Source organism: Ophidiomyces ophidiicola, assembly GCF_022830035.1.
Source record: "Ophidiomyces ophidiicola strain CBS 122913 chromosome Unknown scaffold_10, whole genome shotgun sequence".
In the NCBI taxonomy this organism is placed as follows: domain Eukaryota; kingdom Fungi; phylum Ascomycota; class Eurotiomycetes; order Onygenales; family Onygenaceae; genus Ophidiomyces; species Ophidiomyces ophidiicola.
In genome coordinates this window covers 55,459-79,617 of record NW_026054650.1, presented here as the reverse complement: position 1 = coordinate 79,617, position 24,159 = coordinate 55,459, and the positions used below count along the sequence as shown (strand labels likewise).

At 53.4% G+C, this 24,159-nt stretch overlaps 6 protein-coding genes across 6 annotated transcripts; 5 read left to right on the top strand and 1 right to left on the bottom strand.

Annotated features, from left to right (window-relative positions):
• Positions 1-751: 751 nt before the first annotated feature.
• LOZ57_003141 (uncharacterized protein) lies at positions 752-2,068 on the bottom strand (the record flags this gene model as incomplete). The annotated part of the gene is made up of 3 exons (XM_049252194.1): positions 752-810; positions 875-1,242; positions 1,326-2,068. The coding sequence occupies 3 exons, from the start codon at positions 2,066-2,068 to the stop codon at positions 752-754; spliced, it is 1,170 nt and encodes a 389-aa protein (XP_049108698.1).
• Positions 2,069-8,031: 5,963 nt separating this feature from the next.
• Positions 8,032-9,128, top strand: LOZ57_003140 (uncharacterized protein; the record flags this gene model as incomplete). The annotated part of the gene is made up of 3 exons (XM_049252193.1): positions 8,032-8,328; positions 8,391-8,741; positions 8,829-9,128. The coding sequence occupies 3 exons, from the start codon at positions 8,032-8,034 to the stop codon at positions 9,126-9,128; spliced, it is 948 nt and encodes a 315-aa protein (XP_049108697.1).
• Positions 9,129-11,780: 2,652 nt separating this feature from the next.
• On the top strand, positions 11,781-13,767 carry LOZ57_003139 (uncharacterized protein; the record flags this gene model as incomplete). Its single annotated transcript, XM_049252192.1, has 2 exons — positions 11,781-12,132; positions 12,203-13,767. The coding sequence occupies 2 exons, from the start codon at positions 11,781-11,783 to the stop codon at positions 13,765-13,767; spliced, it is 1,917 nt and encodes a 638-aa protein (XP_049108696.1).
• A 2,281-nt stretch (positions 13,768-16,048) lies between these two features.
• Positions 16,049-17,324, top strand: URA9 (Dihydroorotate dehydrogenase (quinone), mitochondrial; the record flags this gene model as incomplete). The annotated part of the gene is made up of 2 exons (XM_049252191.1): positions 16,049-16,228; positions 16,293-17,324. The coding sequence occupies 2 exons, from the start codon at positions 16,049-16,051 to the stop codon at positions 17,322-17,324; spliced, it is 1,212 nt and encodes a 403-aa protein (XP_049108695.1).
• Positions 17,325-17,740: 416 nt separating this feature from the next.
• RIM8 (ph-response sensor protein) lies at positions 17,741-20,111 on the top strand (the record flags this gene model as incomplete). Its single annotated transcript, XM_049252190.1, has 2 exons — positions 17,741-18,235; positions 18,288-20,111. 2 exons carry the CDS (start codon positions 17,741-17,743, stop codon positions 20,109-20,111), a joined length of 2,319 nt encoding a protein of 772 aa, XP_049108694.1.
• Positions 20,112-21,564: 1,453 nt separating this feature from the next.
• On the top strand, positions 21,565-22,581 carry LOZ57_003136 (uncharacterized protein; the record flags this gene model as incomplete). The annotated part of the gene is made up of 2 exons (XM_049252189.1): positions 21,565-21,569; positions 21,633-22,581. The coding sequence occupies 2 exons, from the start codon at positions 21,565-21,567 to the stop codon at positions 22,579-22,581; spliced, it is 954 nt and encodes a 317-aa protein (XP_049108693.1).
• Positions 22,582-24,159: the final 1,578 nt, after the last annotated feature.

The following is a 24,159-nucleotide window of genomic DNA, read 5'->3' as shown; positions in this document are numbered from 1 at the left end:
TCGGTTCTGGATGGATTCCAAAATAAATGGCTAAGGATGAATGCTCTTCTCTCTCTCACCCCATTCATAAACAAACACCACCCCGGAGTCCAGAAGAGAAGGACACAAATAACCTGGAGTGTTATAGATCTGTATGTTCAGGAATCGGTCTCGAATTAAGCCTATATATCTCTATGCCTGGCACAGATCTACATACTGTATAATTATAGTCGTATATAGCAGCATGTCCCGCCATCCCAAAAAAAAAAAACATGTGGCCGCCACATCTTGACTCTAGGTGTCAAGGTTGGATGTATTTTCTGCGCATGCTGCGCATGTCCGCGAAAACAAAAACACATGCTTCGCGCGCACTGGTATCACATCGAAGAGGAAGAGAAGAAGAAAAATAAAGGAGGAGGTTTGTGTGCGCGCGAAAATATACCAGCCCAATTCCAACCAGCTTCTATCCAAGAAAGCTTCCCCGAAAAATCAAAGTATATAGCAAAAAAAAAAAAAAAAAAAAGGGTTTTTACCCTCCATTTTCAGACGTGCGGAGGGAGGGAGGGTGCGTGAAATTATTTCATCCGAGAGCTCGTGCTCCTTTTTTGAAGCTTCACCCGGAAGCGGAGTTGTGTGCAGGTATGTAGGTAGTAGCTCTCTGTTCACTCTTCTCAACCCCAAAGGAGGACTTGACACCAATGTGTCCTCGTCTGGAGAATTCCTCCGCCGGGTTTTCCCATATTATATATTTTCACTCTGCCGCCTAGAACGCTTACGCTTTGCGGTACCAGTTTTCCTTTGGATCACCGAGACACTCTCCAACGGTCACCGCTAAATAAACAGTTAGCTCCACTAACCCCACAACAAAAAGATCTACCAGAAGGATAACACATACGTCTCAAACCCCGCGCCTTGACCTCATCCAGCATCTGCTGCGCAAGCAATTGAACCGTGGTCTGGTGGACATCGTGGCTCAGCGAGATGGAGCCACCAGCGTCAAGCTCGGCCTTGAAGAGACGCATGCTCTCTGGGACACCTTCGGGGGTGTTGTGCTCGAAATCCTTGGTGTCGACATTGGCATCGATGACGTGGTATTTGAGGTCCTTCATGGTCTGAAGCATGACATCGCTGTACGCGAAGAATGGAGCTCTCATATACGTGGGGCGGTTGCCAGAGAGGATCTGGGCAACCACGTCATCGAGGCGCGTCATTTCAGTAGTAATTTGATCGCGGTTGAGATCAGACAGACGGGCATGGCCAAAGCTGAAGAATTCGTTAGCTACTGTACCCCGAAGGCAATAGCTCTAGGAGAGATATCACTCCCCAAGAGTATGATTTAGACTTACGTGTGGGATCCAACTTGGTGGCCTTCGTTGACAGCTCGCTGAATAACAGGGCTAAAGTCAGTGATGCTGCCGAAATTCTGGCCATTGACAAAGAGCGTCAGCTTGGCATTGTTCCGAGCAAAGATATCCAAAAGCTGGTTGGTAAACTGGAATGGGCCGTCGTCGAACGTCAAGGCAACCGTGCCGGGAACCGTGCAAGCCTCAATGACTTGGCCAACGGGGATCACGCTACCAGGGGCGTTCGTTGGCGATGGCACGGAGGAGCTTGTCGGCACGACGGTCTGGGAGGGTGGAGGCGTAGACGAAGGCGAGGAAGAAGCTGGTGGGTTTGACGGCGGTGCACTTGAGGAGGGCACTGGGATACTAGTGGGAGCATTGGTAGGAGTGTTTGGCGGCGTGCTTGGGGGGTTAGTTGGAGCGACTGTTGGAGCAGTTGAAGGGGCATTTGTTGGCGTGGGCGGGACGGATGGTCCGTATGTAGGAACGGATGGTCCATAGGTAGGAGCGGGCTTGGTTGTCGGTGTAGGGTTGGGTTTGGTTGGCGTGGGGGTCGGCTTTGGAGGGTTTGGTTTAGGGAAAAAGATAGGCCATCCATTGCGGAATGGCCAGAAGTAGATAGGAGGCCAAAAGTTATGGAGAGTCCGTGCCTGATGGACAGCGGGAATAGCAGTTGCCAGTGGACTAGCTGCCAAATGGCAAGCAAGCAAAGACAGAATAAAGAGTGTATATAGTCGGTGCAACATGGTGCCAAATATGAACAGTATATTTGGGTATTAACGAGAGTATGTATAAACGAAAGGAAAAAAAAAAGATTCAACACGATGAACAGACAGGCAGCGTCAGATATCCAAACAGCATTTATACAACAGAGCCGACAGCATTGAAGAATGTCATGGGGCTTTAAATCCCGCATCCCTGCTCTAGTTCCGTCCTGGGCCGCATGGTAAGCATTGGAACATAGCTTGTCAGAGACATCCAGACGGACCGATAACAAAAAAGGTCGAAACCAAATCCGCCTAGTGCAGCCCCCCAAGGGGATGGCGGCGAAAATACTCGGGGGGAAATGAGTATCGTTTTCGCTTCCAGGCTAGCTGCATCATTGCAGTTTTGAATGAGACATGATAGGGAAGAGCCACCGGGAGCCATGGAACCTAGCCGGACTTTGGTGGGAAAAGCTGCACGGGGAGAGCATCGATTGGACAGCCTGTCGGGCCGGAGAAAGAGCAGAGCCAGCCTCCTGTCAATTGAGGCAAGCGGCCGTCTTGCCGGGCCGAAACCAGCCATCCTACGGGGGGGTTGATGGTTGGTTCCTGGATGGGGTGGCATCGATAGTAGGGGGTTCCCTTCAAACTGGCGGGGACCAGGCAAGTAGGCAGGCAGGCACAGAGCCCCCCCTAATCCTATCCTATACCCCCCCCAAAAAGCGAAATCGTCAAATGCAACAGTTGTGGATTCTTTGCTTTCTCGCGCAATTCCAAAAGAGACGGGGTTGGGCGATTGCAAACGGGCCACCGTTTCAAGATTCGGAGAAAATGGGCTCGCTGGCAACAAGCGCACGCCCCCCCTCGGACCAGAGTTCAAGACCGGGGCATGGTCGAAGATTCAATAACGCAGCCCAGGGCGACGGACAGCGCAGCGGCAAGACCATGGCACGGCGCGGGTGTGACAGCAGCAGAAAGGCGCGGGCGGCTGACTCAGCGGGCTGTGCCTGTGCCTGTGCCTGTGCCTGTGCCTGTGCCTGTGCGCGATTGCCCATCACCGCCTAGAGTAGTAACCAGTTAGTTACTCTACCTCGATACGCTCGCTCGCTCGCCAGGGCTGGCCCAGCGGCCCCGGCTCGCCGCGGCCCACTCGCAGTTCGTCCGCCCCGGGAGTGAAAGGGACTGGACTCCTCGGTGCTCCGTAATTTGACGCCCGCCCGTCGATCTGCCCCCCCTATCGACAATACCAAGCCTGTTGCCACACCTCTTCGCTACCAGAAGACGCCGGCACACTGCTCGTGTCCACTGCGCCGCCCAGGCCCATCAAGGCGAAAATGCTTCTGCTTCTTATTTCGACCGTCGTGGGTGACGGCCTGCAGCTGTAGCTGCAGCTGCAAGCGGACCTGGCGAGCAGGGGGGAGGAGTGAGTGGACCGGACTCTGAACCAGCTCCTGAAACCCCAGGGCCGAAATAAAACGCATGGGCCAGATTGGCTCGACGAGCACTGCTAGATATGCATGGGCGAGAAACGTCCATTATTGAGGCAGATTTGCCTTCAAATTTGCCAGAAGCAGGATCCCAGCAACAACATGCTTGCTGCGCCTGCTTGCGTTCCGAACGTGAACCACGGGAAGCCGCATATTACTCTCTTCTGTCTTCATTTGACTAGCAGCTCTTCTGGACGCTTCGGCGGCAAGCAATAATAACAATAACAATCGGACAGTTGTTGGACGCGGCAAACAGCGAACTGGGCAACAAGCTCCACCCTCCCTGCCGCCCTCTCCACTGGACGCCAACCTGCCTTTTGCTCGCAAGGGGACCTGCTATTTTCGGCCCGGATGTGCACTAGAGCCAACGCAGCCGGTGATCGCCGCCGGGACAGGAACCAGAGCAATGCTTTTCTAATGGTATCGAATGGCATCAGTTCGGAAGTCCGTTGTTGCCTTGATTCTTGTTGGCCAGGCAAGATAATAACGAGATCGGGCTTGCTTTGGCGGTGAACGTGGCTGCGTCTCGTTCGAGCCATTGGCCGATATCCCCCCCGAATCTTTGAGAAAACGCCCGTGCCCAGCGGCCGCTTAGGTCTCCCACGCACGACACCCAAAAAACGAAGCAACTGACTCAGCCAGCTCGGAGTCCACCTCAACGTCTCAATAATGCGCAAACGGAAGGTGATTGTGATGGTAACGGGCTCAAGGAGGCGAGATCAGAATGTACCTCGTATACTGGGTGCTCCGTACATGCTCAGACATACATACACCTTCGGCGGCGCCGCCTGTTTTGGAAACATTTCGCCACTGGTTCCAAGCATACTTACTCCCAGCTTGCTTAGGGGGTGCTGGGAGAGAGAGGTCCAGCTTGGTTCTCAAGCCGCCAGCACCTCTCTCGCGTACTCGTACATACTAGTAGCAGTAGCTTGGACAACGGCGAACTCTGTTGGCCAAGTGGCCATGCGGTCGAGAGAGGAGGGACGGTTTTGCCTATCTTCAACATCGGGCTGTCTCAGCCATATAATCCCCAACAGAGGCCAATATTGGAAAAAAGGGGGGGAATGAAACAGGAAAGGTAGGTAGGTAAAGATCACTTTTCATCCAAAAGAGAATCATCATATCAACGCTATGCATTCATAAAACGCCCCATCAAAGCTTGCAAGCGAGAAAGCAAAAAAAATATTTCGTAGATTGTACATGCCATCATGGCTTTCATCTAATCCGTCCCAGCAAATGTCCCGAGTGCAAAAAAAAAAAAAAAAAAAAAAAAAAACAAAAAATAACATCCAAATAGGGTGCGGCCGTGAAACAGGCACCATCATATTCCCTTTGTTCACCCTCCCCCTTCAAAGACTAAGTTGATCCAGACTTCCCACCCTATCACTCAACCGCCCTCCACCCTTCGTGACCGCTCCCAACGGGTACAGCTTCTCTTCCCCGCCCGACGTGCGCCCGCCTATGTACCACTTCTCCGAGCCAAACGCGTCGCGAAACCCGCCGCTTCCACTGCTGCTGTCGCTCCCCCGCCGGCCTCGATTGTTGGACACGGGGATCGGGATCGAGGTCGTGGTGGTCGGGGGTGTCGCGCTCGACGCGCCGCCCAGCGCTCCGCCAGACGCGGCGTTCAAGGCTGAGCGGGTATGTGAGCGGGAAGACGGCGAGACGGAGTGTGAGTGGTGGTGATGGTGATGGTGGTGGTGGTGGTGGTGATGGTGGTGCGAGGAGAAGTGGTTCGAAGACGGGCCGGTGGCCGTTGCGGCCTGCACGGTGGGCGCGGAGGCGTTGGGATTGTTGGAATGGCCGGCCCGGCCTGCGGCGGCTTTGGAGGTGACGGTTCGCGTGCTGGTATTTGCCGCAGGGCCGACGTGGGAGGACGAGAGCGACGTTGACGGGCCCGGGGAAGGCGGTTTGGCGGATTTGTAGTTGGACTGGGCGCGAAAGGCGGCCAGGAAGTTCGAGAGGAACGGCCGGTTGGTCGACATCGTGACGATTGTTACGTGTGTACAATGGCTAGATCGGCAACGTTGTTAGGACGATCCAAGCGCTGGATCATGAACCGGAGCGGGTGCGATTTTGCGACTTCAAATTGCGTGAAGGAGGGGCAAAGCTCTCTGGGGGGGTTTCTTAGAAATGCGGAATCTGGGGTTGGTGGAGAGGAGATTTCTCTTCCTGGCGCCCAAGAAAGCCAAACCCCCACTCCTTGATATCCCCGGCCAAAACCGTTGGTGTATGCAGTGTTGTCCTATTATATAAAAGATCCCGGCCCGAGCGCGACTGATATTGATTCTCGACAGAAAAACGAGTATGAGCCCCAAGCCCGGTCGGAAGGAAGAGGTAGGCGGGGTAATCAACACCGCAGCTTCGACGGTAACAGCACACAAATTAATGCGTGAGACCGACTATCCAGGCCGACAGAGGCTCAAGCGTCGTGGGATGCTGCCGTATAGAAAAAGGCGGTGCCTTGCGCTGGTCTTCGTGGTTGACGTTTCAGAGGACTTCGCCCGTCGCTGATTCCAAAAGCAACTTTTTCGGCTGCGGGGAAATCCCGGAACGGCGCGCCATGTGGCGTCGGGCGAAACCGGCTGCGTCACGGGGCCATCGATACCGGAATATCAGACGTTCCGATTACTATCCATGACCGCTTTTTCGTCTTGTAACATCGTCGACGACGGAACTCCGTAGGCTCAAACATTGCGAAGAAAACGCATTTATATAAAGGACTTAGTGTCAAGGAATAAATCTATTCATCTAATAACTACACATTATAATCCCCAGTCAGAAAGTAATTCTTAGTTCGAAGGAATCCCAAATACAATTTTGCAAGTTATCGCCGTCATACCCCGATTTGCCCCTAACCAACTTCTCGCAGAAGCTCAATGGCGTATAGTCTACCACAAATAGATGTTTCCACGATATAGGTAAGAAATAACCTGATGTTCGCACCGCAGATTTTTCGAGATCCCTCCTTTCAGGCAGTCGTAACCGTAAACTCTCGATTCTTTCAAGTAGTATGAGTAATGTAAGAAATTATAATAGTCGTAGCAGCAATCAAATCAACCAGTGGAGGGGGTGACTGTTATGGGGTACCTTGTGCCATGTAAACTTGCACTAATGTTGAAAACGAATTGCCATCAATATTTTTTAGGATATCAAAAAAGTAACCACTATATATTTATTAAAAAATGTAGGCTATATAGATTACTGGACACCCGATGAAATTCAACTTTTATAACTTTATAAGTACCCGCTAGTGGGGAGGGTGTATGGCATAGTTGGTAAACGTCTGCAGGAATCCTTCTGGCATGGTTTGTTGTTTTTGGGGAACAACCACCTGGGAAAAAAGGTCACAGATTGAAATCCTGCTATCTCCAAATGATATTTTACCAACAGAGAAGCCTCTTCTCTGAGTGGAGAGAATTCTTTCTAGAAGACAAGATTATTGACTGCTGGGAACTAGGAAAGTTTAGAGTGGGTGATGGTATGAGAATTACATAAGCATATGCTAGATTAAGTTATATCAGATGATTAAGCAACCTGACTATAAAGTTGACCACCTTAGAGATCATTCAGCATTAGTCATTGTCTGTCTGTTCTAACAAGTTAATAGACTGGGCTTGTCAGTCTTAGTGTGATCTTATACATCTTGTTCTGATTTTCTATTGGCTCTTATCATGTTTAAATATACCAGCTACACCCTAGGTTTTGTGAGGGTTTCCCTGGGGGGGATGATCTAAGAGAAGAATTTGATGAAAAGTCAAATAAGGAGTCTTGGCCCCCCCTGGACATGCTACAGAATGGAGTGGTGGGAGACTGGGAGTCCAGATATTAAGGATAACACATGCTGTAACTAAGCCAAATTAGGGAGAGTGGCTCTTCATAGTCTAAGACTCCATAAGAGCCTATGAAAAATAATGAATAATAAACAAACAAACAATCAGTACCCGCTAGCATTTCTGTAGCATTGTACGGAGTAGCATCCAGTGAATCGAGTCGTTTGGACTTCAGGTGCACGGACCAGGATGCTCTCCATAGTATGAGGATCTACTGGAGGTGGGACGACATCAAAGGGAAACGAGAAATCTAACTCAACAATACTCAGTATTTACCCATGAAGTCTGAAGTTTGAGGGGAAGAAGAGTTTTGACTGACCATACAAGCAAACCTTGTCAATGACCTCTCGTTTGATTTTCCAAGCCCAACCGTCACTACGAAGCTGGTATGGCATGCCAGCCTATTACCCTTTTCTTAGTCCATTGCCTTTTCTCCTATATCAGGCGGCTCTACTTACCTAGATAGAACTTCGGTTGTTTTATTGGATGAACCAGGCCTTGGCTTACATTCAGACTAGGTCACCCAGCGCTGAGCAGCCTACAAGGGCATCAAAGATTTCCCCTCCTTCCGTGAATTCATGGTTTGAACTACATCAAGCACTATTTCTACATTCATCGTCACATTGAAAAAGATGACTTTTTAAAGACATTGTCCACTTACTGGTGACATTTGGAATTCAAGACCATGCCTGAGCGTCCGACATCGACACAAAGCCTGGCAACGGTTGGGCTGGAGAATTTGTCCCCACCTCACTTCGAGGTTTTGCAACAGGCCTTGTGGACAATCCTCTCCACAGACCTGGCCATGGAGACATTTGCCCAAGTTGTTGACGGCCGCCCCACGCGTGATGTCTATCAAGATTACGTCTACGAGTTTCGCAAAAGCTTCCACAACAATATTCATCCAAGTGATGCAGCTTTGGAGGCAGTCGAGTCGTGCCGTCGAAATCTGGATCTTGGTAGTCTTCAAATCAGTGCAAAGGTATAGTACATTCAGAGCCCCAAGCTTTCTATTTTGGAGAATGAATGCTAAAAAGTCAGCAGATTGCGCAAGCATTCCAAAACACTACCCCTGGGTCAAGAGAATCCCACTTACGTCTTATTGAGATTCTTGCTGTCCTCTGTCACGGCATCGCTGTTCACTTGTATCAGGCTTACGATGGAGGCTTTCATAAACCAGAGCCCCCCGACCCCATAGTATGGCCTGATGAACTGCTTTGGCCCAACATGCCACCCCCACCATCCCTTCAAGCTCTACCAGCGGAGCTTTTCCATCATTCTTATGATTTCTGGCAGCAATATCCTAATGGGATTGCCGATATTGTCGGTTACTGGGCGGAATATCGTCTGTTTGGGGGGGTTGTTTTGTTTGATCGTGGGGAGATAGGGCACGAAGTAAGAGTCCCATACTTCCCATACAGACTCCTTTTGCTTCTGAACCGAATTAATATTCCCTAACTTTTGATCTTTTGCCAATCTTAGTGCAAGGATATCTTTATCCACCCAGTGGGCGGGTACATGATCTTCCAACTCTCAGAAGCTCAGGTGCACGCCTACATCAGATTCCTGCAGGGCGGGCAGCAGCCTCCAGGCGGAATTCGCTTCAAGGCGGAAGAATACGCACGTCGTGTTGATGAAAACTATGCCATGGACATGAACATTTATCGCGACAGGTATGAACGGATTATACCTCAGAGGCGGGCCCGTTGTGTAATCCGCGGTGAGGATCTTCCAGGATATGCACAAGCCATGGAAGATTGGGCTAGGCGAACTGGAAATTGAGAATATTAGGTGGAAGATAGGAGTGAATTTGCGTAAATTATTATGTGGGCGCCTGTTTCTTGTTTGTTGTACATTGTATGCGAGTTTCTATTATCCATTGTAGCCAAAAATCTGTCGGTCTGCCTGTTTCGTGGGCTGGGTGGGGAATATGAGAGAAAGAACGAGAGCATCATCTATTATCTACATGTGTAAGCTAATTTCGAGGTGATCAAGTGAATCCAACGGACTTGCGCATTTCAAGACGAAGAAAGGCCTGTTTGAATTCCGGGCGACGGGCCGCATGACGGTTGATCGTGGAGAATATTGCCCATTTGGTAGCTTTTGGAATCAGTACCAGCTCCCCAGTGGGTTCACAGTGACTGAAGGCATATCAGGAGCTGGAGGAGAGGCTTGTCTTCCATCATCCACTGTCGGCCGCCCACAAAAAGAATATGCGGGGAGTCTTCTGCCACTTGTAACATACACACAGCTGAGAGCCAAGGACTCGGGGCAATTCAGCTCGAAAGTACAAAGGAGACGTTTTATGTCATGCCTGGTGGCCGGAGATATGGAGAGAAGCATATTTTGTGAGGCACCTATGTTAGCTTGCCCTGTGCTATCACATTCATTAAACGATATAGGCCTGAGTTGAAGGAGCTCCAGGGTGATCCTGAACGCCTTGGTAGGTGATGTAAAACAGTGTTTAAAGAGAAACAGTGAATGCCTATGAGCTCCTAGTGTATGGAAAACAGTGTTCTGTGCCTTAGCGCCTTCATAATGAATTCTGAGGTATTTGGGATTGTAATGCTTCAAGTGAAGAAATGTGGCTGCCTCAAGAAGGATATAAAACTCCAGCTTTGAGTGAAGAAATGCGGTGCCCGATAGTTGCCCTGGGAGGATATCAAAGTTTAGGGCTGTGAGTGAAGAAAGGTGGCTATTCTTGGGGCGAGGTTTGCCTCAGAGTTAAGAATTGATGGCCCACTGGAAATGTGGTACTCCTAGGGCAAAAAGCTTGTCCTGGGGCGGCAAGCTGCCTTGGTGTTACAAACCCTGCTTTGACAGTTGAACCACGCACGCCATTGGAAGGAAAACAGCGGGCGGCAAGTGGAGAATTCTAGGGTCCCCAGGTGCCCAGGTGTGTGGTCACCAGGTGTCTTAACTGGTAACTGGTTCCAAACATGGATATTACCAGTGTGCAATTGGTATGATGTGGGTTGAACTGTCCCCAGGCATTGTGAAGTGACTTAACAGATCTTGGCCTTATATAATTGAATTAAGTTATCAGATATTACTAAAAGTATCAGAGAATCTTGAAAAAACTCAGAATGTAGTAACTGTAACAAAACAGTCACTTACAAAAATGCTCAGTATGATGTTATAAGATGATAGATGACTGTACTTTTCTACTATCTGATTACTACTAATAAAAGAAAATTCAGTAAAAGATTTCACTGAGTCTGCATAATAATAAGATAAACAAAATATAAACTTATTTACTTTCTATATTGATTCTCTGAAGAACTCATTTAAATGCAATTATCTACAATAATAACTACAGAAATCTGAATGACACTAGATGAGAATAATGTTATAACAATGAAAGAAATTTAAGAATGATTTAATCTAAAAATAAATGAAAAAAGAGATGCTTACAGAGAACATTAATTTATTCTAAATAATTTCATCAGATATAAAATACTACATCTTTCTAATCATCTACAGAAAGCTCATTCAGCTTATCTGTGAGTATTAGAAGTAATGACTGAAGATTGTCTAAATCTAACTTAAATTGATGATACTAACATACTAGAGCAGAATTCAAAGAACATTTTACAACTATGAAAGAACTTTACATTAAATCAAGAATAATATTCTCAACATTAAATTAAAATATATGCATTAATGTAATTAATCATGTCTACTCTAGCTCAAAAGAAGTTTCTATACTCAATGACACATTCTAAATTTATTAATAAAGCAGTTATTGAAAAGATGATCTTGTTCTTTAACTTTCTCTACTATAATTATCAATTCTAACTTCATATATTCAGTACACATGCTTTCAGTGAGGACACTGCTCTTAAAAGATATTCTTCAGCAACTGACATGAAATTATCAATGTACATAATATCAGAATAGTTAGTTAGTTAGTCAGCATCTTGAGCTTATCCATGAAGCTAGAGGGAGAATAGAGCATCATCTTCTACTACACAACCAAAATCACATGGACATTGTGTAGCTCCATTAGACCAGGTAGCAATGTCCATTTCAGCACACAAAACATTCAGAACAGACAATTGTATTTTAATTCTCATTACTTCAATCACAACAAAGAGGTTAATCGTCATCTGGATAATGCACAACTATTTCCTGCCCATAACTTCAACATTCTGCCTTAGGTGCTTGTTATGTATAGGTGTAGATGTAGATGATGTAGGGCCTTTGTCTTTGGCACCCTCCTTCTCCGTTAGCTGGACTGGGCCTTGATCGGCTATCAGGAATGGAAACTTTCTGGGCCCCGTCCGCATGCGGAATCGCGTCGTCCCCGTCCGGCCTAGCGCCGTCACGCCGTGCCCCATCGGCCCACGGCCTCGCCCGTTCGGGGAAAGCGCCCGACTGACAATAACTAAAGTGCTTGTCCCTTACCAGCCAAGAACATCTTATATACGTAAGATGCCTCGAGATGCAAGGAGCCTGGTCGATAGTCTTGCCGTGAAGATCGCGCTCTTGAATCTAATTGATAGGAACCCCGGGGAGCCAAGAGGCACACTGGATAGAGATAATATTGAGAAGAACGGGCGGACCAACACCCTTCTCCCACTAGATAGTGAGATATCGGTTACGCAACAGCTAGCTTTTATCTCCGCATATTCAAACGATGCCTTGCACGTCACGGCTATCTGCGTCGAGGAAGTATCCGAAGACACTGTTATAATCAGATTCGCCGCGAATACGGGTTCCCACGATGATCTCAAGAGAGGATTAAGGGATGTGGCGCGGATCCTGGAGAGCGAGGCACGCGGCGGTATACATAACCCGTTCTTTCCTTTTCCTCTCACTCGTGCATATCGCCAGTCACTTACTGGTTAGAGCAGTCAATCGATCAGGAAATGGTCTGGCGCTCCTTGGGGCGGTGATATCACTGAACCGCAAACGTATTCTCTGCCGGCTCAGATCGCGACATGCTTCTTCTCGGAAAGTCAGGGGCAAATCGTCGTTGCTCAGCAGGCTTCAGGAAGCCCTTGCTCTACTACCCAAATCTGAACTCTCACCATCTACCATTAACGATCTTTCCAGGTACATTACTGAGATGCAGGGCCACTTCGATCAATTAGAGGGAATGGGTCGTGGCGATGCCCTCTCTCCATACTCCAACAGTTGTCTTCTGGCGCTGGTCAACAATATGAATGCCCTGGGACGATTTAAGCCAATCCTACATCGTATACCTGACAAACGTGGTAGATGGGAGACCAGCATGACGAAGGCGCTGATGCATGGAGTTCAAAAGTCGGGTCATTATGTCGATGCTTGCAATGAACTTCTCAGAGCGGCACGAAGATACACCATATTTTCAAATATTGAGGTAGAATTTGTCAACCTTCAATCATCAACGGCCGCTGTGTCCAATCCCGATGCGGCGCTGGAAGGGGTTTCAGAAGGGCTAATACACAGAATCTCAAAGCGCACCGGGCAATGTGCCGGGAATATAAAGGAATGTGTGAAACGCAAATTAATGGAGAAGTCAAGGCTTCATGCTGAAGTCCAGCTGGTCATATTTTACGAGACACACAGCAGACCTCATCGGCCCCGTGTGATCTGCTCTAGTAAAAGCGCGTGCTACTTGTGCCACCTCCTTCTCGCAACGCAGGGAAAGTACCTTGTTCCAAGCACGCACGGCAGACTTTACACCGCTTGGAAGTGGCCAGAGCAAGACCTGCGGTACTTGCTCCCAGAGTTCACCAATCATATTGAACTGAAGTTACAGGAGAGCGTTAACCGAAAAACCCCGTCACGGTCGGACCCACTTGAGAGCACTGTTCACCTTCTGCCAGCCATAACGCCCTCTAATCAGTCTGATATCACCGTCATTTCTCAGGCATCCGTTCAGACAAGAGCCAGACCAGCGCGGAGAATTAACACTACTAGTCAAGACTTCACTTCAAGTGCCCCCACGGCATCAGTACGCGTCGTCACCCCTTCTGATGATAAATCGCCAAACGCAGGGCGAGGCACAGAAGCGGCCAAAGTACAGCCGCATGAAAACAGAGGTGCCATCAAGAATATCTGCCACGGTCCAGAAGACCAGCAAGACGACATTTCACGGACGGTCCATCTGATGAGAGGCGCAGTTGCGACACACTCTTTCACCAACGACAACCGTACACTCCGTGTGTTAACTCCCAAACTGCATATCCACTGGGAGTGTGACATATCCACCTTCGAAGATAATGCCTCAACAGCACCCCAGCCGAAGACCGAGTTCCGACTACAACTGGAGTGGGTAAACACCGAGGCTAGCAAGCAGAGTGGCGAGCACACTTTGGAGCTGGTCGGTGATTGGGAGGATACTCCGATTCCAGACAGCATACTCTTCACAGCTAACGGCCTGCTTCTCAAGCGAGGATCAACGCTGGTACGACTCCGTACCATTCCGACGTAAACATCCGTCAGCCTCTAGGAAGAGAAATGGGTTGTACACAATGCTGGGCATATGAAACAGGTTGAGGCCGAAGGGGGCAGGTTTACATCTGCAGCTGTTTGTTGAATTGGATCATGCACCTCTAGCTCATGTGTGGAAGGCCCAACTGGCGAAACAATTTAACCAAAGTGGTTCATTGATCTGATGAGAGAACAGCGGCACCAGACGTCAAAAATATAACCGATCGATCGATAATTAAGCCCGGCAGCCGCTGAAATGTCCGAGGTCAAAGTGCTGGAAGAATAAGGTTGTAGAGTTCTCGGTTATCTATACTATTCCACAGTTTTAGCTGGGAGGCCAACAAGCAAGGGAATGGAGTACTGTTTCAACAACTTAACCCAGCCCGCGTTCATTGAGGGAGACTTTCTCGTCCATGAAGATGTTTGTTTATAACCGCTAGAGTTTCAGGAACAGGGGGAGATCTGGGTTATCTCTAATTAGGTTGGCGCAGTTTGGCATTAGGGCTTGGGAAGCTCTTTAAATGTGTTTAATGGTGACGCAGCATTCGGGAAGTACTGTATCAGAATAAGAAAAAGTTGCATGTTTCCAGTCTAGGCTTCAAAGAAATCAAATTATGCTCTCAACATTGCCTGTCTCTTGGTCGTCGCTGGACAGGAGAATTGGATCAATGACCTCTATCATCCACTGGCCGGTGTGGCCTATGGTTGACAGCCGGCAGACCACAACAGCTATCCATGAATCACTAGGAGGCACAGATCTTATTTTGTCCTGTACTGTATTTCCGCAATTGTGTCTTTATTAGTTTCAAGTCAGCTCTTATAAGTCTATTATGGTGATTTGATAGTATTGCTCACTATGAGGCCGACGTTGAAATTCCGGGCTACGCCCGTAATGGAGACGCCCGCGGGTCCATGGACGGCTGTATACGGACCAACCGGGCCCGCAGGCTGTCAACTCCAATTAACTCTATGCAAGACAACATTGCGAATACCAACTCAAGTTGTGGCAACCAAAAAAGGTAATATTACGCAATTGTAGTTTCAACGTTGTGCTGAGTTACTGCGTAGTGGTTACCCATGGCTACGTTGCCACTACCGTAACATTACGGTATTCCACAGATCTGGAATTCCGGTATGGATTTATGAATCCCAAATGACATGGAGCATGATCATCTAAGCATCAAAGAGGTTTTACAAACCTCTTTTGAATGATGGGATGAATGTAAGGTGGCCGCAGCGCGGAGCCTTACAGCCGCTGAGATATTAGTACTGTAGTTAGGCGGTCCAGGCGGTAAGACCGCGGGAGAAAAAAAAAAGCCCTTGGTGGTGGGAAGAGTTAGTGATGGTGAACCAACTATAGGCCTGAGCTCTTGTTTTTCGTCAGCGCTCAGAATGGACATGAAACATGCCCTTCCTGCCTCCGCCGCCGCCGCCGCGGCGGCGCTGTGCGATGGTGAGATGTCTGGTTCGTAGGCTGAGGAGGAGGTAAGAAGTCAGCCATGGAGTGGTGTTTTTCCTGAAAGAATATCAGATAGATATCCGCGAGCAACGGGATACTCTCTGGAGGGCAGGAAGGAGGTGCTGGCGCGCACCCAAGCTTTCCAAACGACACGCAATGCCGCCCGCTCGGCGGCGCTGGGCGGTCAGGTCAAGAGCCTAGAATTAAGGAGTCACTTGTTAGTTCACGAAGCGCAAAAATAGAAAATAATACACGGTTTTGGGTAAACGTTTGCATGATTGACAGCGAAGAGCCGCATATAAATAGCGGGTGCTCCCGTTGAACCGCTGCTGCACTGTGCCAATACCCGGAGATTTTTTTGGGGCCAGAATGACGTCACGTGAACGCTATTCTCGGCTCGCCCGCCGCCCCCGAAAAAAAGTTCACGACGACCAATGCACCTCGACAGTCAATTAATTGCTTCAGGTGGCAGCCCCGTGCCATTGGCCGCAGTCGTGACCTGCATTCGATTTGCTGGATGTTGGAAGCCATGTTTTCTCGACGAATACCTCTGCGCTGCGGCGCGGCGTCGCGACCGCTCACGTCCCCATGCCTCCCCCGCGGCCACCACCACCACCACCACCACCACCACCACCACCACAAACACAACAACCCGTGCGCCGCCCGCCGGTTCAATTCCTCCGACGCTACGTCCTCGGCGAAAAGCGAAGCCGCCGCCGCAGCGGCGGCAGCTAGCAACACGACGAAACGGCCCAGAAAACGAGTACGCCGGGCGCTGTGGACGACGGCGGCGGTGCTGGGACTGGGGCTCGGGGCCGTGTACATGACGGACACGCGGGCGAGCGCGCATCGGTACGTGGTGCCGCCGCTGGTGCGGTGGGTGTATCCGGACGCGGAGGACGCGCACCACGCGGGCGTGCGGTTGCTGCGGCGGCTGTACGGCTGGGGTCTGCACCCGCGCGAGCGCGGGTGTCCCGACGGCGATGGGAAGCTGGTCACAGAGGTGCGTACCATACGTCGTTGGTCTTGAGTGGATTGAGTTCCCTTTTTTTTAATTCTGTGGTTAGGTATTCGGCCACACGCTGAGCAACCCGATCGGGATCTCGGGCGGGCTGGACAAGGACGCCGAGATCCCCGACGCGCTGTTCGCGCTGGGCCCGGCGGTCGTCGAGGTCGGCGGGTGCACGCCGCGGCCGCAGGACGGCAACCCGCGGCCGCGCGTGTTCCGCATCGCGTCGCAGAACGCGCTGATCAACCGCTACGGACTCAACTCGCAGGGCGCCGAGCACATGGCGGGGCGGCTGCGGCGGCGCGTGCGGGCGTTTGCGCGCGCGCACGGGTTTGGCGCGGAGGCGGATGTGGATGAGGAGGTGGCGGCGGCGGCGGTGGCAGAGGCAGGGGTGCCGGTGGGCAGCCTGGCGGCGGGGCGGCTGCTGGCGGTGCAGATTGCGAAGAACAAGACGACGCCGGACAGCGACATGGCGGCGGTGGAGCGCGACTACGTGTGGTGCGCGCAGCAGCTGGCGCGGTACGCCGACATCCTGGTGGTCAACGTGTCGAGCCCCAACACGCCGGGGCTGCGCGACCTGCAGCGCACGGCGCCGCTGACGCAGCTGCTGACGGCGGTGGTGGGCGCGGCGGCGGCGGCGGCGGCGGAGGATGGCGGTGGCCGGCGGCCGGCCGTGATGGTCAAGGTCAGCCCGGACGAGGACAGCGACGAGCAGGTGCGCGGGATCTGCGCGGCGGTGCGGGCGTCGGGCGTGGACGGCGTGATCGTCGGCAACACGACCAACCGGCGGGCGGTGGGTGGTGGTGGTGGGCTGTCGGCGGCGGAGCAGCTCACGCTGGGCGAGACGGGCGGGTTCTCGGGGCCAGCGCTGTTCGAGCGCACGGTGGCGCTGGTTGGGCGGTACCGGCGGGTGCTGGACGAGCAGCAGGCGGGCATGGTGCTGTTTGCGTCGGGCGGGATCACGGACGGGCGGCAGGCGGCGGCGGTGCTGAACGCGGGGGCGAGCGTGGCGATGGTGTACACGGGGCTGGTGTACGGCGGCAGCGGCACGATCACGCGCATCAAGGACGAGCTGCGGGCGACGCTGTAGGTCTCGTCTCGCCGCTTTTACGGGGCGGGGCGGGCTGGGCGCGAAAGCTTGCGCAAAGCTTCGGGCGGGCGCTGATCGGGCGCTGATCGGGCGGGCGTCGTGGGGCGGGAGAGCATAGGGGAGGGTAGATAGAGTAGCGTTAGGGTTGGGGCTGGGCGGCCGCGGGTTAAGGCAGCGAGGGGCGACTAACTAAGCCTTCGCCCAAGCCAGGCCGCCGCGGGCTTAGCGAGGGCCAACCGCAACGACGTTCTCCTGACGGGCCTTCACTCAAGATCTCTCACACGCTCCCACACACACAGACACACACAGACACACGCTCTCTCGCTGAGATCCCCCGCTCCGCCATGGCCGCCCCGTCGACGCCGCCGCTGCCCGCCCGCTGCCGCTCCTGACCTGCCGCCCACCTCTCGCTCCCCATGGCCCTCGACGCGCCGCCGGGCTCGCCTGCGCGCGCGCCCTCACCCTCGCCCTCCCCCTCCTCCCCACCGCCACGGCCGCGGTCGCTGCTCTCGCGCTTCACCGACCGCTTCGGCGCGCGCAACCGTGCGGTGGCCGCGTTCCACGTCGAGCCCGACGACCCGTGGCGGTCGTACGCGCCGGGCGACCTGGTGCGCGGCGCCGTGCGTCTGACGGTGGTCAAGCCGCTGCGCATCACGCACCTGGTGGTGTGCCTGCACGGCTCCGCGCGCGTGTTCAAGAACCCCGTGGCGCCCGCCGACGCCGCCGCCGCTGCCGCCGGGCTCGTCGCGCCGGGCCGTGGCCGTCGCAACGGCGAGTACCGCGGCAACGGGCTGGCCACGCTGTTCGAGGATGAGGTCGTGCTGTGCGGCGACGGCCGTCTGCGCGAGGGCGTGTATCACTTTCGCTTCGAGCTGGCCTTCCCGCCCTACAGCCTGCCGTCCAGCATCAGCGTGCGTCTATCTTTCGCGAACTCCATCTATATCTACATGCTAACACCCCCAGTTCGAGCGCGGCGCCATCGCCTACGTGCTCACCGCCACGCTCACCCGCCCGACCACCATCTCGCCCACCATGACCTGCGACGCCAACGTGCTGCTGCTCGAGTCCATCGACATCGCCCACCTGCCCGTCCCCAAGCCGCGCGTCATCTCGCTCGAGCCCGTCGCCCGCCGTTCGGCCCTCCCGCGCACCCGCTCCAAGGCTGCCTCCGACGAGCTGCCTCCCGCCGACCCTCCTCCTCCTCCTCCTCCTCCTCCTCCGCCGCCCCCGCGCAGCCCCGTCCCCAGCGAGCGCAGCCACAACTCCAGCTGCCGCACCAACAGCACCCAGAGCTTCCACATCGTCAGCGAGCCCAGCTCTGCCCGCGGCCTGCCCGCTGCCCGGCCGGACGACGCTGACGCCGACCACGACGACGGCCTGTGGCCCACCGCTGCCAGCCCCGAGATCACCGCCACCGCCCGCGTGCTGCGCGCCGGCGTGCTGCCCGGCGACCTCCTCCCCATCACGCTCGCCATCAAGCACTCCAAGCCCGTCCGCAGCGCCAACGGCGTCATCATCACCCTGTACCGCCTCGGCCGCATCGACATGTACCCGCAGCTGCCCGTCGGCACGCCCGAGCACGGCAAGAAGCCCGTGTTCGAGGACTACTACCCCAAGTCGCGCACCGGCCTGGGCGGGCTCAGCTTCGGCGTCACCCGCACCACCAGCGTCTTCCGCAAGGACCTGTCGCAGGTCTTCTGCCCGCTCATCGTCGACCCGACCTCCATGACCGCCGACATCAAGGCCTCCATCCGCATCCCCGAGAACGCCTTCCCCACCATCACCCGCGTGCCCGGCGCCATGATCAGCTTCCGTTACTACGTCGAGCTCGTCGTCGACATCCGCGGCAAGCTGACCGGCCACGACCGCTTCCCGCTCCCGCTCCCGCGCATCAACATGACCGGCCACCACGGCCTGCCCGCCGCCGCCGCCGCCGCCGCCACCACCATCCTCGACACCGACCATGTGCGCCGCGACAAGAGCGTCATCTCCTGCCTGTTCGAGGTCACCGTCGGCTCCAAGGACAGCTCGCGCCGCCAGCGCCCGGACGAGTCATCACTCCCTGACCACCCCCCGACACCGCCACCGCCCGCCGACGAATACCACCCCCTACACCCGACCCACGACGAGCCACCCGTCTTCGTCCCTCCGCCGCAGCCCGAAGAGACCGTGGACGAGAAGACGAGACTGCGCCGCGCCGAGGAAATGTTGCTCCCCAGCGTCCCGCCGCTCTCCGACGACGACGACCCCGGCGGGCCCTCCTCCTCCGCCTCGCTCCCGCCGCCCTCCGCGCCCGTCCTCGACGACTGTTCGGAATACTTCCCCTCCGACTTCCCGCCCCTCGACCACCACCACCACCACCCGCGCAACGCCTCGCCCGCCGTCTCCGCCCCGTCCACAGACACCATCACTCCCACCTGCCACCACTCTTCCTCCCCCGACCCGCACCACACCTTCCCCTACTCCCCACCACCCGCCAGCCCGCCCCCCTGGCCCCACCCCACCGACGACAAGCAGGAGCTCGAGCGCCAGCGGCTCCTCGCGCAGGCCAGCGCGCCGCCACCGGACGACGACGACGACCTCACTGCGGCTGCTGCGGCGGCGGCCAGCGAGCACGGCGCCGGGCCGAGCAGCGAGGTGCCGTCGGCGCCCGTGCTCACCGAGGAAGATATCATGGGCCATCCGGTGCTGATACTGGAGGAGGAGGAGTCGTTGCCGCGGTATCAGCGCGGGAATTGGGATTTGCATTCGAGGGTGAATGTGAATGTGAATGCGAATGGTTCGTGAGGATTATTATAGATATGGATTTATATAAGAAAAAACAAGAAGATGCAAAAAAAAAAAAAAAACAAGAACAAAAGATGCAATGCGCGTAATGTGCAAAGATATAAGATTGGTCTCTCTCTCTGTCTCTTTTTTTTTTCCGTTTCTGTTTTCTTTTGTTATTGCTGTTGCTGTTCCGGCGATTTGGTTTAAGTACATACATATATGAGAGAGAAAAAGGACCAGACCGGGCCTGGGAGGCAGTTAGGGGCGGCGGCGGGTGCGTTGGGAGGGGGAGATGGTGTTGAGATTATTCCCAATTTTACTACTTTATTTTTTATTCGTCCCAACCAGGCTTGAAAGGGTGACGACGATGACCAGATATCTTCTTATTTTTTTTATTTCTACCAGTTTGTTTTTTTTTTTTAATGACTCCTCCCCCTCCCCCCTTTTTGGCCTTACCTACCTCCCTTTTCCCCCTCCCCACTGTTTTGAATTCGCTTCGCCTCCCTTCCCAAATATCGTTCACTATGTGTGTATGTATGTACTGTACAAACCTCCTTGCCGTTCTTTCTTTCTCCCTCTCTCCATGTTTTTGCGACTCTGTCTGTGCCTTGTTTTTATTAAGAAATAAAACACAAACAGAACAGTGAGGAGGGAATGAAGATATCAATACTAGTCACTATCTAGGGGGGCGTTCTTATCAAATCTTTTTTCTTTTCTTTCTACTCTTTTCTGTCTCTTTTTTTAATCTATTTGTATTCCATCCCTCGCTTTGCCACCTGGTTTTATACAAGCAAGTAGATCACTCTCTGCCCTCTTGCAAGTAGTTATCTATCTATCTATTTCATTTCACACTATACAATTCTCTTCCTACTATCTTGATCTTACTACTTCCGTATATTTTGCAGCTCTGTTTTTGTCGCTGGATATCCTGTCGGGGTATTTATTTCCTGCTATATACTAATCCGGAAAGCTATACATCACCTGCCTCTCGACACATGACTAGCTACGCTATTTTTGCTATGGGATCACGCTTTTCAGGCCCCGATGGTTGTGGAGGAGGTTACCCTTAGGCGTACTCCGTATACATGGCCGGCCATATCGCGTGCATGTTACGCCATGTTCCGTATTGCTGCCTCTACGGTTTTACACTGCCAAAGATAGGATCCAGGCCCTATACCAGTTTCCATATCACGCCCGATAACTACAAAAAAGAGCGATACGTCTGCATCCAAAAACTTCTTGATATTCTTCAAATTACTTTCAGTTTTCATCCCCCCCCCCAACACACAAAAATGCCGATATCGATCCCAATTTAAAGAAAGAAGAGTCCTCTCATCTCCAAAAATAGTGCTACCCCAAAAAAGGATATCCCCGAGAATAAATGACAAGATACTACACAGACTCCTCTTCCTCTGCCGCCGCCTTGACGATCCCCTTTTCATCGTTCGGATCCCCCCGGGCTCGGTCCAGCATGTGGTGGTCCAGATTGACCCGCGGGCCCTTGAACCACTTTCGCGCGTCCACCACCCACCAGATAAGCACGCCGAGCATCGGCCCGCCATACACCACCGCGGTCCAGTTCATGTTTGCCGGTCTGGACGTTGCATACACGGTCAGCACTGCATCACCAAGAAACGGAGGGGATATAAACCTACGTCAGCTTCGAGCCCGTATACGTCGGAAGACACAGGATCGGCAGCATCAAGATCACAAACGCCACGCCCAACATCCCGATGATGGGGCTGTACCGGCCCAGGCTCCACGGGCCGGGCCGGAACTTCTCCTTGACGACGAACACGCGGATGGCAATGGGGATCGCAAAGGCGACGAACGAGGCGATGGCGCCGATGGAGAACAGGGCGCCCATGGCCAGCTCGCCGGCGAAGATCAGCAGCGTCGCCAGAATGCCGATGGCGCAGTTGATCCACACCGCGTTCACGGGCGTCGTCGTGCGCTGGTTGACCTTCTTCCAGACGTCCGAATACGGGAAGCAGCCGTCGCGCGCGTACGCGTACGTGACTCGCGACGCGGCGATCATGCAGCCGTGGCCCATCGAGAAGCCGCAGATGATGGTCAGCGCGAGAATGGCCACGGCGATTTTCCGGGGCATCACCTGGAAGAGGAACGACGCCCAGGGCTGCGACAGGTCCGACTCCATCACCTCCCGGATGTCCTTGACCGTGTATGCTACCGCCACCTGCAGAAGCCAGCCCGCAATGCCGCCAAACGTCGACGTGAGCACGATGGCTCGGGGCGCCGCAATGTTGGCGTTGGAGCATTCTTCTGTGAGATGGAAGGGGGAATCGTATCCGGACATGGTCCAAATCACGCTGACGAAAGACATGAGGACGGCTACCCCGTCTGGATAGGAGGTCCCCTTGTACACTTTCTTCCAGACGTCTGCAGAAGAGTTGAACCTTGGGGAATTTGTGGTCCCAGCAGGGATAGCTATAAGGACAGTGATGAGGGCGAGAAGGTTGAAAGCTGAGCCATAGGAGCTGACTCGTGCGATCCACTTTGTCGGCAGGCTGGTCATCATTCCATGGATTATCATGATGCAGGTGGTCAGGAGGAACGTGTGGTAGTGCTTCGGCACGTAGCCAGGGTTATAGATCGAGCCCGCCGCGAGAATCATACCCGCAGTGCCATAGTTGACGGACGGCGCTCCCATCACTTGACTCAACCAGCTCGACCACCCTGTTACCCAGGCCGCCAGTGGTCCCCATCCATCAGGGGCTAGAACGGCAGCGGTGTAGTAGAGACCACCACTAACTCGATTTATTATTACTCCCATACGTCGTTCGAGAATGCACAGACAGGACAGACCTTGTAGGCATCGACGAACACAGTTCCGCGATATTTAAGGCCACGCATTGGATAAAGACCATGGCGAGAATCCAGCCCCATACCATCCCTGCTGTGCCCGCGTACCCCATGCCTTTGAACCACGCTCAGCCATTCCCTCTCGCGAGCGAGTGTGACCCGAGAACGGAGAAGAACGAGTACTCACCATACCAGATGGTGCTCGCGAAAGAAGGCAAGAGGCCTAGCACCGAGAAGCTGACGCCAAAGGTCGTCCAGAGCGAAAACTCGCGCTTGAACTCCTGCTTGTACCCAAGAGACGTAATAACCCGCTCATCTTCGTCCATTGCGAGATCCGGCGAGGTGTATCGTTCAAGACCAGCAGGAGTTTCGCTCTTTGCTCAGCAGGTCGACCGCATCGTGTGCGTGAAATGGGACTGGATTGCCGCGTTAGAGGGGGAGGAGAGAAGAAAAAAAAAAAAAAATTGGAACAGAAAGGCTTCTTCTGGAAGAAGGCTAAAACAAGGTAGGACCCGCCTTGCCAACAGATTCGGGCCGTGACGTGTGTTCCTACACGGTAGGAATTAATTATAGTGCAGAGTGCTGAGGAGGATTCGTTGCCCAGCACGCTGCCCTGTGGAGACCGACCGGCCTGGAGATTGGGGAAGGTCAAGCCCAGGGCGGGCCGCGGGAAGACACATATTATTCTTATCGAAGGCGCAGAGGCGGCCTGCCCGCCTCCCGCCCGCCGTCGCTTCCAAGAAACAGCACCTGGATGGCGTAGGTGTAGGTGTGTATGGAGTAGCGAGGACTTATGGCACTGGCCCGCCAAGCACGCGGGTGACACCGACGAGAATGGGAGCTGGCCAATGTGGAGGTGGCTCCTGGGGAAAAGAGTGCCAGTGTGTGTATTTTGCCTGCGGTAACTATACGATTCAAACCTGTCGAGGCCACCTGGGCTATCATTGCCCGTTCCAAAGCGCTGATCCCGTGGGATGGAGGTGTGAAACAACGCTGGGCTGCGTTGAGCCACAAGACGCCAATACAACCGACGCCAACGCTCAGGATTTCCCTCCGCATTTTATCCGCTCTCCGGCTGATCAAAGGCTATCGGGCAGTTGCGTTGCACAACGCTCCGTGTTCTCCGGCATCTCATTATGTGCCCGTGGGTGGCAGCGTCCCGAGGAGAAGGGTTGAGCAGCGTGTGGTGTGTGTGTGTGTGGGATCGCGGGTATGGAGAAGTCGCAACCGCACTCGGGTGGCA